The sequence below is a fragment of the Hemiscyllium ocellatum genome, chromosome 1 (assembly GCF_020745735.1).
Source record: "Hemiscyllium ocellatum isolate sHemOce1 chromosome 1, sHemOce1.pat.X.cur, whole genome shotgun sequence".
Lineage (NCBI taxonomy): Eukaryota > Metazoa > Chordata > Chondrichthyes > Orectolobiformes > Hemiscylliidae > Hemiscyllium > Hemiscyllium ocellatum.
Window position 1 is genome coordinate 166,017,561 of NC_083401.1, and position 13,850 is coordinate 166,031,410.

General features: G+C 40.1%; 1 protein-coding gene across 2 annotated transcripts in view; it reads left to right on the forward strand.

Annotated features, from left to right (window-relative positions):
• Positions 1 to 13,850, forward strand: part of mnd1 (meiotic nuclear divisions 1 homolog (S. cerevisiae)) — a 46,173-nt gene that overhangs the window by 11,903 nt on the left and 20,420 nt on the right. For both annotated transcript variants that reach the window (XM_060833048.1, XM_060833057.1), the window contains exon 3: positions 12,251 to 12,308. In XM_060833048.1, the coding sequence (XP_060689031.1) occupies positions 12,251 to 12,308 (58 nt within the window). The remainder of the gene's footprint in view (positions 1 to 12,250; positions 12,309 to 13,850) is intronic.

The following is a 13,850-nucleotide window of genomic DNA, read 5'->3' on the forward strand; positions in this document are numbered from 1 at the left end:
GATAAATGGGAACAATGTCTTCGCATTGATCACTACCCTCCATTGTGTTATGTGGCATTACCACTGTGCTAACCAGAATAGATTGTAAACATATTTAACTCCAGACTGGGTATCCATGATATGCTGATGACTGTCGGTCACAGCAGAATTGTATTCCAACAAGCAAGAATTTAATCATTGCCCCATGATCTTCATTAGAATTACCTTGGTTTGCAATTTTCCAGAAACTGAACTGGACTAGCCATATGAGTACTATGGCTACAAGGAAAGGTCAGAGGGTGGGAGTCCTGCAACAACTAACTCACCTCCTGACTCTCCAAAGTCTGTCCACCACCTACAAGGCACAAGTCAATAGTGTGATGGAATGTTCTGTACTTGCCAGGATGAGTGAAGCTCCAACAATACTTCATGCCTGACACCACCCAGGATGAAGCACCTCCCTTGATTGGCACTCGGCCTACAAACATTCACTCTCTCTGCCATGGATGATCAGTAACAGTGGCTCATGTAGTGCCAGCTACAAGATGAACCGCAGAAATCCATCAAGACGACTTAGACAGCACCTTCTAAACCCATGGCCACTTCCATTCAAAGGGACAAGGGCAACAGATACATGGGAATGTCACGACCTACAAGTGTCCTCCAAACCCCTTACCATTTTGACTTGGAAATAAATTGCCATGCCTTCAGTATCAGTGTGTCAAAATCCTAGAAACCCCCGCCCACCAAACAGCAACATAGGTATAACTGCTAGGAAATGGATTGCAGCAGTTCAAGAAGGTAGCCTAGCCCACTTTCTCAAGAGCAACTAGAGATGGGCAATAAATGCTGGCCCAGTCAGTAATGCCCACATCATGTAATGAATTACTTTAAAAATGCAATTTATGATACTGTCATAGCTCATAAGTCATTTTGGGAATAAGAGCAAGGCATTTGGCTGTTGGATTCAGTAAGATAAATGTTGTGATCCATTCAATTCCATTTTCCCAACTGCCCCTTACAACTCTTGACTTCCTTATATCAAAAAATCATACAACATGAATTCCCTAACAAAGAGTAAGACTGAACTTTAGAAATTTATGAACAATAAAGGTGACCTTCATAGCAATGGTCTTTGTAGAATTAATTAAATGCACACTTGCCGACAGATCTGCTCGGAATTTTCAGAGCAGACTTCATGACAATCAGTGAGCAATTACAACATGGTGACCTCTACAGGTAATCTGGGGTCTGTGTGAACAAGATGAACAATATTGTTTCTTTTAGCAATCAGAGTGGAGAATCCTGACTGAGAGAAATTTAGGAAATGAATGTTAGAATGGCTGATTCAACATCAGATCATGCAAGACAAATTAAATTTAAGATGGCAGATGCATAAAGACAAACAGAACAAAAATAAACTTAACAAAAATTAAGATCAGAAAGAATAAGATTTCACAAAACTAGAATGCATAGATTTAACTAGGAGAAAGTGAGGACTGCAGATGCTGGAGATCAGAGCTGAAAAATGTGTTGCTGGAAAAGCGCAGCAGGTCAGGCAGCATCCAAGGAGCAGGAGAATCGACGTTTCGGGCATGAGCCCTTCTTCAGGAATCATTCCTAAAGAAGGGCTTATGCCCGAAACATCGATTCTCCTGCTCCTTGGATGCTGCCTGACCTGCTGCGCTTTTCCAGCAACACATTTTTCTGCATAGATTTAAGATGAGAGGGGAATGATTTAAAAAGGACCTAAAGAGCAACTTTTTCATGCAGACAGTTGTGCGTGTGTGGAATGAGCTGCCAGAGAAAGTAGTGGAAGTGGGTACAATGTGCCATTTAAAAGGCATCTGAATAGGTACATGAATAGGAAGAGTTTAGAGGGATATGGGCCAAGTGCTGGTAAATAGGATTAGATTAATTTAGGATATCAGGTCAGCATGGACGTGTTGGGCCAAAGGGCATATTTCCGTGCTGTACCAACCTATGACTCTCTTTATAAAATCTTGCTTTTCAGTACATGAGAGATTGTTTAGGAAGAAATTTTGAAGATTCTTCTTACTGTTAAAAATCCATTCATACTTTAGTACTGTCCCCAACTTTTCCTATCGTACTTTGTGCCCTTCAAGGAATTTGATTGCTTTTCTTGGTCAAATATGTACAGTGTAGAACCTGGAGGAGGAAGGCAACTTAGATAGCAACTTCCTGATTTCTGTTTTAACAGCACAGATACTGGAAATCGCTGTCCAATTTTCTCTTTAAATAATAATTGCAATGAATTCTCCATTATCCTACTGCAAATTAACGTATTTTAAAAGTCAAAAGTTTTACAGCTAACTTGGTCCCATGTAGGACTTTTAAATAATTTGTACTTAAAGATACAATAAGCAAGAAAATGTGAACTTATTGAGAATTTTAGCCAGAACCAATGTGTTTCCTTTCATGTTCAAGATATTTTAGGCAATTGTTTAATGCTATGATTGGAAATCAGAAAAACACATGTACATAATTTAATGATTACAATTTAATTTGAGGCCAAATTTTGTAACTTGTTTAAAAGTGAATCTGCATATATTGATCCGATAATTAACAATGGTAAGTTATGCCTAAATTCTCATCTTGTTCTTGTGTATAATGGCCTTACTTTAGAATTTCAGTTTTTGAGAGTAACGGTGAAACCAGGTCCCTTTTTCTTATGTTGGCAACCAGTAATAAAGAAATCTATGCTGCCTTTGTGCTATTAGGCTTGGCTACCAAATAGTCTGGAAGTAAACATGTTTGCAGTGAAGTAGAAAATTCCTTGCAAGTGAATTTTAAGGCAAAGGGACCAAATAAAGTCAAGTCATAATAGTGTGGAAATATTTCTAAAGGCTTGCAGGGCACACAATATCATAGGAGAAAGTGAGGACTGCAGATGCTGGAGATCAGAGCTGAAAAATGTGTTGCTGGAATGATTCCTGAAGAAGGGCTTATGCCTGAAATGTCGATTCTCCTTCTCCTTGGATGCTGCCTGACCTGCTGCGCTTTTCCAGCAACACATTTTTTGACTCCGTATCATAGCCAAAGTTAAGGGACAAAGTCAGAGGGGGAAAAAATTGGTATAGGCTCACAGCTGTTGTTAAGTGAGCTATATTATTACTAATTGTTAATTGTGCTGTTTGAGGTAGGTATGCTCTGTACCACTCTACAGTCAAGTATTTTGTTATGAAGATGCGAGTGAACTTTACCTCTTAAGGGAGTTAAAAGCTAGCAGTGATAGCACCAAGTTTTCTCAACAAGACGCAATGTAACATGTGCTCCAGCTACATGTCAATTTTGTAGCTGGTTGCCTGGAAACGACAAAAAACAGATTCGAATTAGGCCAGTCAGAAAAAATACCAATTTCCAATCAAGTTTGAACTGAGTATATCGACCATCTTAAAAGCCGATGATACAATCCAGTTGTCTGGCATATAAGATTGGGGAAAAATTGGGAGGAGAACTGCCAGGCCCCAGCAGGTAAAAGACTGTCTGGAAAATATCTCTCTTAAAAGTGCCTTTTTTGGACCTAAGATGGCAGCAATTTGAGAAGATCGCACTGCAGAGCTTCGCATCACAGCACAAGCAGGATGGTCCTTTAACCCGCCCAACCCAGGTCATCGGGATTTCGTGGGACTCCAGAAAGATTGTGGAGTCCCAACAAACTTCTAAAAATTAACTTACCTATGCTTTCAGCTGCCCAGAGATACCTAAAAAGGGAGGATGAGCATTAGAGGCTGGATCTGCAGTTCAGCCTGCAGCAGCCTCTGAGCCGATTACTCTCCAGAACTAGGTGAACCAGCTCTCGAAATCCCATGTGATGTTAGGAAAACAAATAGAAGAGAAGCTGTCTCCAATCTATTTCATGTTGCAGAAGCATGAGCAGCAGCTGGGAGACCTGGAGAAGTGAACAGATGAGGTTGAGCACAGGGTCACAGTGGTGGAAGCTGATGCCAGTTCATCTAAAGATAAGATCCAAGCCCCGAAGACGCAAGTCCGTAATTTGCGTGACTAAGTGGATGATCTTGAGAACAGGGGCAGGAGAAAAAAACAATCGAATCATTGGTCTGCCTGAGGGTAAGGAAGGTGAGCAGCCTGCAGACTTTGTTGAAGATTGGCTTCCAAAATTCCTTGTCTTGGAGGTTGGTATGAGAGGATTGAAAGTAGAGAGGGCTCACCGGGTCGCAGCGCGGAGATCGGGTCTGGGTCAACGTCCTTGTCCTCTCCTGGTGCAGTTCCGTCATTACTGGGATAAGGAGAGAGTCATGGAGGCTTCCAGAGTCTAGGGGAAGGATCCACAGGCCCTAATTGACAAGGGCTTTAAGATCATGTTCTTTCAAGACTTCTCAGCAGCGGTGATCCAGAAACGAAAATCTTACAACGGTGTCAAGAGAAGATTAAGGGAGATTGGGATTCAGTACTCCCTGAGATATCCGGCAGTGCTTCGGATCACCTTAGATCCATACATCTTTTTGACACATCGGAAAAGGCAAGAGACTTTGTAGACAAACTAAATTAATTTGAACAATTTTAGTATGTACAAATAGTGTTGTTTGGGTATGTGTTTATCATTCTGTAAAAGAAACAGAGGAAATCCAGTTGGAGCTTTATTTTTCCTTTTTATTTCATCAATTGATAATAATTTGGTTTTAGCCTTGTCTGGCAGTGGTTACGATGTACATTTTCAATTTCTAAGTTAGGACATACCAAAGGATGGGTGGGATATTTATTTCCCCCTTTTTTAAATAATTTTTTTTATTCATATTGATATTTTATGGGGTGTTTATGCTTTTCAGCTTGTATTTGCGATGCGGCTCTAGCTGGGAGAAGTAAAGGTGGTTGGGATGGTTAGATGCCTACTTATGGGTAGTTTGGGAAGGGTAGTTGCCCCTTCTGGGCAGGGGGTGAGTTCCCCTACTCAGCGCTGTTGGTGCTTTATATGTTGGTTTGTTTTTTGGTTTTTGTTTTTTTTATTCTTGTAGGTTTGTTATATGTAGTAGTTTTAGTTTATGTAGTTTTTATATCTGGTGGATCATGTGACACTAAGGCTTAACAGTTTGTGGTTCGGGTTTCTGCTCTCTGGAATTTAAATGTAATTGAAGAAGATTATGGCCAATGATTTGATTAAATGGTGTACCTGGAATATCAAGGGAAGTCACTCACCAATTAAGAGGAAGAAGGTACTCTTGAGTCTTAGAAAAGAGAAGGTGGATATAGCTTTGTTACAGGAGACACATTTGGATGACAAGGAGCGTCTGAAATTACAGCAGAATGGCTCTGACCGAGTTTATTTTTCATCATTTAGGAGAGTGGCTATATTAGTTCGGAAAAATCTCCCATTTAAATTGTTGCAATGTGTTAAAGACACATACGAGAGGTAATTCTTAAAGCCTTGATAAATGGGGAAGAATACAGTGTTTTAAATGTTTATTGTCCCCAGCTCATCCCCTTAACTTTTTGGTAGATGCTTTTTCTAAACTGATAAATCTTGAGTCCCGGCACATCATTATAGGGGGAGATTTTAACTGTCTTATGGATCCCACAGTAGGCAGGCTGCCCAAAGGTCCCTCGATACCCTCTGTACAAACTAAACAGTTAGTGGGTCTGTGTGGGAAATTAGTGTTGGTGGAGATCAGGAGGCGTTTCCATCCTACAGTTAGGGATTTTATGTTTTTCTCCAATCCGCACACGTCACATGAGGATTATTTTTTCTGACCCCCTGCGATAACGCTGGATCTGGTGGCATCTTGTATGATTGTTAACATTACCATTTCTGATCATGCTTCGGTGTACGTTATGGTTAAGATTAAGGACGTTACAGTAGGTTCAAGGTACTGGCGAATGGATCTCTTTATCCTTGTGGATAGTAAGTTTGTGGAGTATTTCTTTAGGGGATTTCAGGCGATCCTAGACATCAAGGTAGGCTTGGTTGATAGCTCATCCATTCTCTGGGAAACTGTCAAAGCCTATGCTAGGAGGTTAGTTATAGGAAGCAGCAGAAAGGTGAGCAGCAATGTCTCCTTGAAGCACGGTTGAAGGCAGCCGGGAAGGCCTACTTTGACAGACCCTCGTTAGTCAAACTACGGAGGATTAAGGTGCTGCGGTGTGCACTAAATTCTGTGCTCATGCAGATGGCAAAGAAGGAGCTGGCTTTTGCAAAGCAAAGATTGTACGAGCATGGTGACAAGCCAGGCAAATACTTAGCATATCTTACCAGAAAGAGGAGTGCCCCACAAACCATTACAGCAATTAGGGAGGGGTCGGGGAAACTAATGTGATTCTAAAAAGATTAATGTAGTACTCCTGAGATTTTACTCTAAGTTATACCAATCTGAGGATTGTGAGGAGGGGCAGGCCAAAAGGGAATCCTTTTTTAGAGATCTGAAGCTCCCGGGTGTGACTCCCAAACAGCAGTCCTTTCTCAATGTCCCATTGTCAGTACAAGAAGTGCAGGAAGCTGTGCGGCAACTTCAGAGTGGAAAGGCGCCCGGTCCTGACGGACTTCCCAGTGAATTCTATAAGGAATTTATAAATATGCTGTCAGGCTCAATGCTCAATATGTTTAATGATTCATACAGTCATGATTGTCTCCCGCCATCTCTGAGTGAGGCCAATATTTCACTTATCCTTTAAAAAAAGGAAGGACCCAGAAGACTGTGCTTCATACAGGCCCATCTCGCTCTTAAATGTTGACATTAAAGTCCTCTCTCAGGCTCTCGCGTTAAGGCTGGTGACTGTGTTACCTTCTATTATTAAAGAGGATCAGATGGGCTTTATAAAGGGTCACAGATCCTCCAATAATGTTAGGAGGCTGTTTAATGTAATTAAAGCATGCCAACAGCAGTCAATTCAGGGATTGGTGATTTTTTTAGATGCAGAGAAGGCATTTGACCAAGTTGAATGGCCGTACCTTTTCTGTTAAGTAGAACAGTTTGGTTTGGGCAAAGTCTTCATAAGTTGGATAAAGGTTCTCTATGGTGTACCTCTCGTGGTAGTCATTACCAATGGGGTACGATCAAGCAATTTTAATTTTTTAGGGGCAGCCAGCAGGGCTGTCTCCTTTTTTTGTAAGATTCCCTACAGTATGGAAACAGGCCCTTCGGCCCAAACAGTCCATACCGACCATCCGAAGAGTAACCCATTCCAGATCCACTTTCCATTGACTAATGCACCCAACACCATGGGCAATTTAGCATGGCCAATTCACCTGACCTGCACATCTTTGGACTGTGGGAGGAAATCGGAGCACTCAGAGGAAACCCATGCAGACACCGGGAGAATATGCAAACTCCACGCAGACAGTCACCCAAGGCTAGAATTGAACCTGGGACCCTGGTGTTGTGAGGCAGCAGTGCTAACCACTGAGCCACTGTGCTGCCCCATTGCTTTTTACGCTGGTGATTGAACCATTGGCGGAGGCCATTCGCGGGGATCCCAATATTACATAAGATCTCATTGAATGCAGACGATATCCTAATTTTTTTTTTGACAAATCCAGCAGTTTCAGTGCCTCGCCTGATACAATGCATTCGCGAGTTTGTCACTTTTTTGGGTATAAAATTAATTGTGAGAAATCATAGGCTATGCCTATGGGTGGTCTTACAAAGGAGCTAGCTCTTGAGGGCGACTATAGATTACCATTTAGGTGGTCACAGGAGTTTAATGTATTTGGGCATATTCATTACTCCAGTTCTGGATTGACTGTTTAAAGCCAATTTTACTCAATTATTTGCAAAAATTAAACACGATCTTCAAAACTGGGAGGCACTCCCAGTCACATGGATGGGTCGGATAGCGCTTAATAAGATGAATATTCTCCCTCGTTTGCTATACCCTATACGGATGCACCCCTGATTTTCAATAATAAACACTAGGGAGACTGAACAGCTGGTTCAGCTACTTTATTTGGCATTGTAAGCAGCCCCTCATTAAATTTGCCAAACTGCAGTTGCCTTACAGACTGGAGAGAGTAGACCTTCCAGATATTAAAAATGACCAATTAAGCTCACTTTTGACATACGTGAGTGATTGGGTTTGTGGAGATCCTCTTTCAATATGGCTAGATATCGAAGTCTCCCAGGCAAGGTGCCCCCTTACCAGTTTGCTGTTTTTGGACAAGGTGAGGACAGTTATCAATACTGTTAAAGCATGGAGGGCAAGTCAGCAGAGGGAAGGCAACATTGGTAAAACATCTTTGTTTACACCTTTAGTGGGTATTCTGGGTTTTCAACAGGGTATGATAGATTCAGGATTTAAAAGTTGGGCAGCTAGGGATGTGTCTTGTATGGGCAGTTTATTTGAGGGAGATGTAATGATGTCCTTTGATCAGTTAGTGCAGAAGTTCGAGTTATGTAATAGAGACCTCTTTCATTTTTTTTCAAGTTAGGGATTTTATTCAAAAAGACCATACTTTTGACTGATTCCCGCAAATCTGACATAGAGAGGGGGATGCTAAGGGCTAAGAGTATACACTGTCAGTACTTTATATCATCAATTGGGGGGTGCCACCTCAGATGAATCTGATCGACTCCGCAAGGTGTGAGAAAGAGAGCTGGTGTTGAAGTTTCTTCAGAGGCATGAGAGAATATTTGGGAGAATGCAAGGAAGATATCAATTTGCAATAGGACCCATGCTTTACAGTTGAAGATTCTCCACAGGGTCCACTTGGCTGCAGACCTCTTGTCAAAATTTAAACCAGGGGTATCTTCCGCATGTCCCAAATGCAAGGTCTGCACGGGCACTCTTACCTGTTGTCTTTGGTCTTGCGATAGGCCTCAAACATATTGGAGTGCTGTGGCAGGCGCAATGGAGAGGATTGTGGGTGTAAGGGTGGAGAAGGACCCTATCTCTGTCCTTTTGGGTCTGCCCACTGTATTTCCTGCAGACATGAATAAGAAAACTTTTCAATATTCTCACATTCTGTGCAAGAAAGAATATCTTGCTAGGTTGGATATCCGAGAAACCCCCAGGCACGTTGGATTGGGAGAAGATTGTTATGGAGCATATTCCCCTGGATTTTCTCTCAAATATGGTACACCACAAAACTGAGAATTTTTACAAGACATGGCAGCCCTTTTTGGAATACTTTGACACAGATTTATCTGCAACACTAACAAGGGCTTTTATATAGCTGTACTGATTGTGTTTCACAAGTCCAATGTCCAGGGAGGAGGAACTGTGAATGTATGAGCGTTTTCGTTTGGCTTGGCTTATTTATTTGTTTGTTGTTGGTTATTTATTTAGTTAAATAGCTAGTTTAGGTTTTTTAAATTCATATTTTTCTATATATACTTAGGCATTTGTACATGAGGGTGGAGTGGGGATTTTTTTATTATTTGGGTTTTTTGTACTGTTTTGAATTGCATTGTTTTGTATTTGTAATATTAAAAAAATCTATTTTTTCTCAATAAAAACATGTTATAAAAAAAGTACCTTTTTCGATCAGTAACATGGAAAGTGGAATTCCAAAGAAAAAAAGACAAAGATTCAAATAGAAGAGCTGAAAGGTGCCTGGTTTTGAGATAAGTTTTGTTTTGTAAATCTTAATTGAGAGTTTTATCGAACTAGTATTATAGAAGGGAATTTTAAAAGATAAGTTAGAGAAAGGACTTGTACATAGTTGTTCGTTAATTATTCTCTGTTATACTTTAAGAAATAAAATTTTTATTTTAAATAGTTCTTGGGCACTCGAATGTTTACAGCTTAGTGCATGGAATAAATCTTTTCTGTGTTGCTGGTTTTAAATTAAGCAGGAGAGTTTACCCCATGTCAATACATAGCTCGAAGAGAAATGTTGCCAGTTTCGTGTCAGCAGCTTAATGTTATTTTAAAGGATCATTGACCCTGAAACATTGACTCTCTATCTCCACAGGTTCTGCCAGACCTACTGAGTTTCTCCAATTTCTATTTTTATTTCAGATTTCCACAATTGATTGTGTTGTGCTTAACATTTATTGTTGCTGGATCCACCAGGTCTTTGTATGCTAGTTTAAGATATCTTTGCAGTTCCACAAATGGCTGTCTCATGATTCATACTCTGTGACATCACTGTGCAACATTGATTTGCCAAGGTTGAGGTATGATTTGTGCTATCTTGGAAGATGCTACCATTCTGGCGACATTGAATGTTCAACATGACACATCTTCTTTCCTAGGTCTATTCCTGCTATAAATCCATTGATAACAATATAGTGCTGATGGAAAATATTGAACAGTTGGTTTATAATCTTGAGCCCAGGTTCCAGTAGTTTTTGTATAGAAAAACTGGAATGGCAAAAGTGACTAGAAGAATTGAAATTGCTTATTTGTGCTTTTGAATTGGTCACTTGTAGAGTTGTTACTTGCACATCTGACATCCTGCTAATCTATTTCAAGTGGCTTTCTTTGGACTTTGATTTCCACATCCAGAGTTTGGAAAGTTATGTGTGTGATGTTCCTATTTCAAAATACGCGTGACTATATTATCTGCTTGTTTGAATCAGATCATCTTAGCCAGAAACAACATTGTGGAGCAAAGTTCCTACATGAAATAATGTTTTTCTCTTACTGATCACCATATTAAGGTTGCTATAGCGACTGAAAGAGACATACTGACTGACTCCTGAATACTAATGGTATTAAGGGCAATGTGGATAGTGTGGAAAAGTGGCATGAAAGTAGATAATCTACATTCACTCTAATTTCTCCAGCTGCTTTGTTGTTCTAAGTTCCAATGAGTGTAGGCACAAACTATTTGATGTTTTTTGAAATTACAATCCTTTGTCCCAACATATACTATACTCCAGTGTGTTCTTACCAATGCCCAGTAAAATCACAGCAATAAATGCCAACATTATCTTTGGCTTGTTTACTTGCTGTATGCATGCTAACCTTCTATGATTATTGTACAAATACCCCTGATCCCTCTGTGCTGCAAGTCTCATGCATGTTTGCCAGCAGAGTTGGGACAGTGTAGTATGTGCACCAAGTGCCTAAGATGTAGGAATATAGGTATACTTTCTAAAATTGAAGGAAGGTAAAATGTGAAGTTCCCTATGGACCAGTGTTTCTTTTATATTGACTTATACTTGAATGTACGGTGCACAGTTCAAAAGTTTCAGGTGACAAAATATTTTTAAGTAATGTGAATTGTGAAGAGGGATAAGGTTTAGCTCCAAGAGGACATGGGCTGGTCGAAAAGATGGATGTGTGGCAGATGAAATTTAATGCATAAAAGTTTAGAGTGATACAGTTTGTTACAAGACAATGTGAAGAAACAATACAAGCTTAAGAACTATAGTTCTGAAGCTTGAGCAGTAGCAGAACTACATGTGCACAAATTATTGAAGATCACAAGGCAGGGTGAGAAAGTGATTCACAAAACTTATGGGATCCTGAGCTTTGTAATGAGGAATATAGTATAAAAGCAAAATGTTATGTTTTTTATAAAACATTGGTTCAGCCTTAATTAGAGAATTGTCTGGAGCAGTGGCTAGAATACCTTTTTTTAAAAAAAGGTGTGTGAAGGCTTTGAGAGGATCTAGGAAAGTGTTATGAGAATTATTCCAAGGTTGAATGGCTTCTGTTACTGGGATAGGTCAGCTAAGCTGATATTTTTAAAGGAGAGAAGTTTGAGAAGGGTTTTGATGTAGCTACTAAAACTATTACTTTAAACAAAGTAGATCGGGAGGAACTTTTCACCAGCAGGGGGATTTGAGGATCAGAGGAAACTGATTGATTGATTTAAGCTTAGTGACAAAAGAATCAACAACAACAGGAAGAAACCCCCTTTTTTATGCTGCAAGTGGCTAGGGATCTGGAACACACTGCCTGAAAGTGTGGTAGAGAGAGATTCAATCATAAATTCCTTTTTGAAACTGATGAGTACCTGAGGAGAAAATTTCAAGGAAAGGGTAGAGTGTTGGGAGGAAGTAAATTGCTCATGTGCAGAACTGATATGGGCCCATCAAACAATGTGACCTCATGTGTTGTAACCATTCTATTAATGACCATCAGAGATTTGTAGCTTTCCCATAAATTCCTTTATCACAGAATTATGTATTAATTTTAGTTGGCCTCTTTAAAAATACACCTTGGCATCGTCTGATTTCTTTTGGTGTTTTCTTCAGTTTCTTTGCCTGATTTTTAAAAAAACTTTTGAATTTGTGTCTACCTTAGAAGAATGGTGACCACATTTCCAATCATTCTCCAAATTTAAAAAAAAATCATTGTCTGATGCACTGGATTGAACTTATTTAAAACTTGTCCGTGTTCTTAGAAAGATGTGTTTCAGCTGAAAGATTTGGAGAAGATTGCACCAAAGGAGAAAGGAATCAGTAAGTATCAGTTTTACTGTCACTACTGTCTGATCTCTTGCCCAGGAGATTACAATATTTGAAGTGAATTATGGCTCAGTTTGTTTTTGAACATTTAATCAAGCATAGATCACATATGGACAGTTTTATAAAATAAAATGGGCATTGTTTAGGAATGTTTTTAAACTTCTGTTTTTGTTTCTGATCTGCAGTTCTTTCGGGTTTTTTATTTGGAAAGTGGGTAGTTTGAGTATCGTGGTAAATGAATTCCTCTTCAATGACTTAGATTAAAATCGACACAACTCTCACCAATTAGATTTAAAATGGTCCTTTGCTAGTGTGAGGATATGTTTGGAAAATCTCAATATCTTCAGTTGTGACATGGCCACAGCAAAAACAAGTCCACAACTTGGTGCAATTAACTACCAGAATAGTTTCTGATTGAAAATCCTGCTGGTGGAGATTTGATGAGGACTGGTACCAGGCAATATACTGCATTTGACCATGTTCCATTCATAGTTGGAACTTTGTGCCTTTTTTATTCAGACTACTTTGCCTTCTTTCTTTATACCAGTCATAAAGAGCTGTCATTCCTCCTTCCTTGAAAAGAACACAATAGGTTTCTTTGTTTCTTGGAAGAGAAGGAGGAGGAGGTGGTAATGTTTTGGTATTGTCGCTGGGTTGGTATTACAGAGGCCCAGGCTAATGCTCTAAACCCATTCATTCACTGCCATCTGGCAGCTAGTGAAACCTAAGTGCAACTAATAAATCTGTAATTAAAAGCTAGCTGCATGGCCACATGGCACTATTGTTGATTGGCATGAAAACCCATCTGATTCACTTGTCTCCTTTTGGAAAGGAAATCTGCCACCCTTCCCTGTATTGACTCCAGACGCATAGGAGTGTTGTTGACTCTTAATGGTATATCCCTCTGTACTGTGAGAGAAAGCCTGCACCATTGTCATTTGTGGATTTGCATGTAGAACCAGAAATGGTGTCACTGACCAATGCCCAAAGATCACGCTAGACCACAGTTTCTGGCCCACTCTAATTCCTGCTTAACTACATACTCCACTTTTTTCCACTGACAGCTGTGAACGATGCTCCACTTTAGAAACAAGGAACAGCATAGTGAACCATATGAAGTCAGTGAGTGGTCAGGAACAGGGCTGACAGTTAGGGCAGCATTAATATCGTGATCTCAGGACTTTAACTGAAGTGATTTAAAAATGTGAAAATTAATTCCTTGCATTGCTACCCCTGACATCACAGGCACTACTATCGGCATGGGCATTGAGTGTATTTTCTGCAATTGTGGTTGCAGCAAATGTAGGTGACACTTAACTGCCCTTTGAAATGTCCTGGCAAGCCGCTCATTAAATGCTTAATCTAAAAAGCGAAATGAAACCATGCACAATCGGGATCTACCTAATGACTAGAAATGACGAGGGCAAATCCAGTCCTGTTACCCTGCAAAACCTCTGAGTAACAGCTAAGGACCCGTGACAAAATTGGGAGGGTTGTCCCAAAGCCCAGGCAAAGCCACGGTCTGACATACACAAG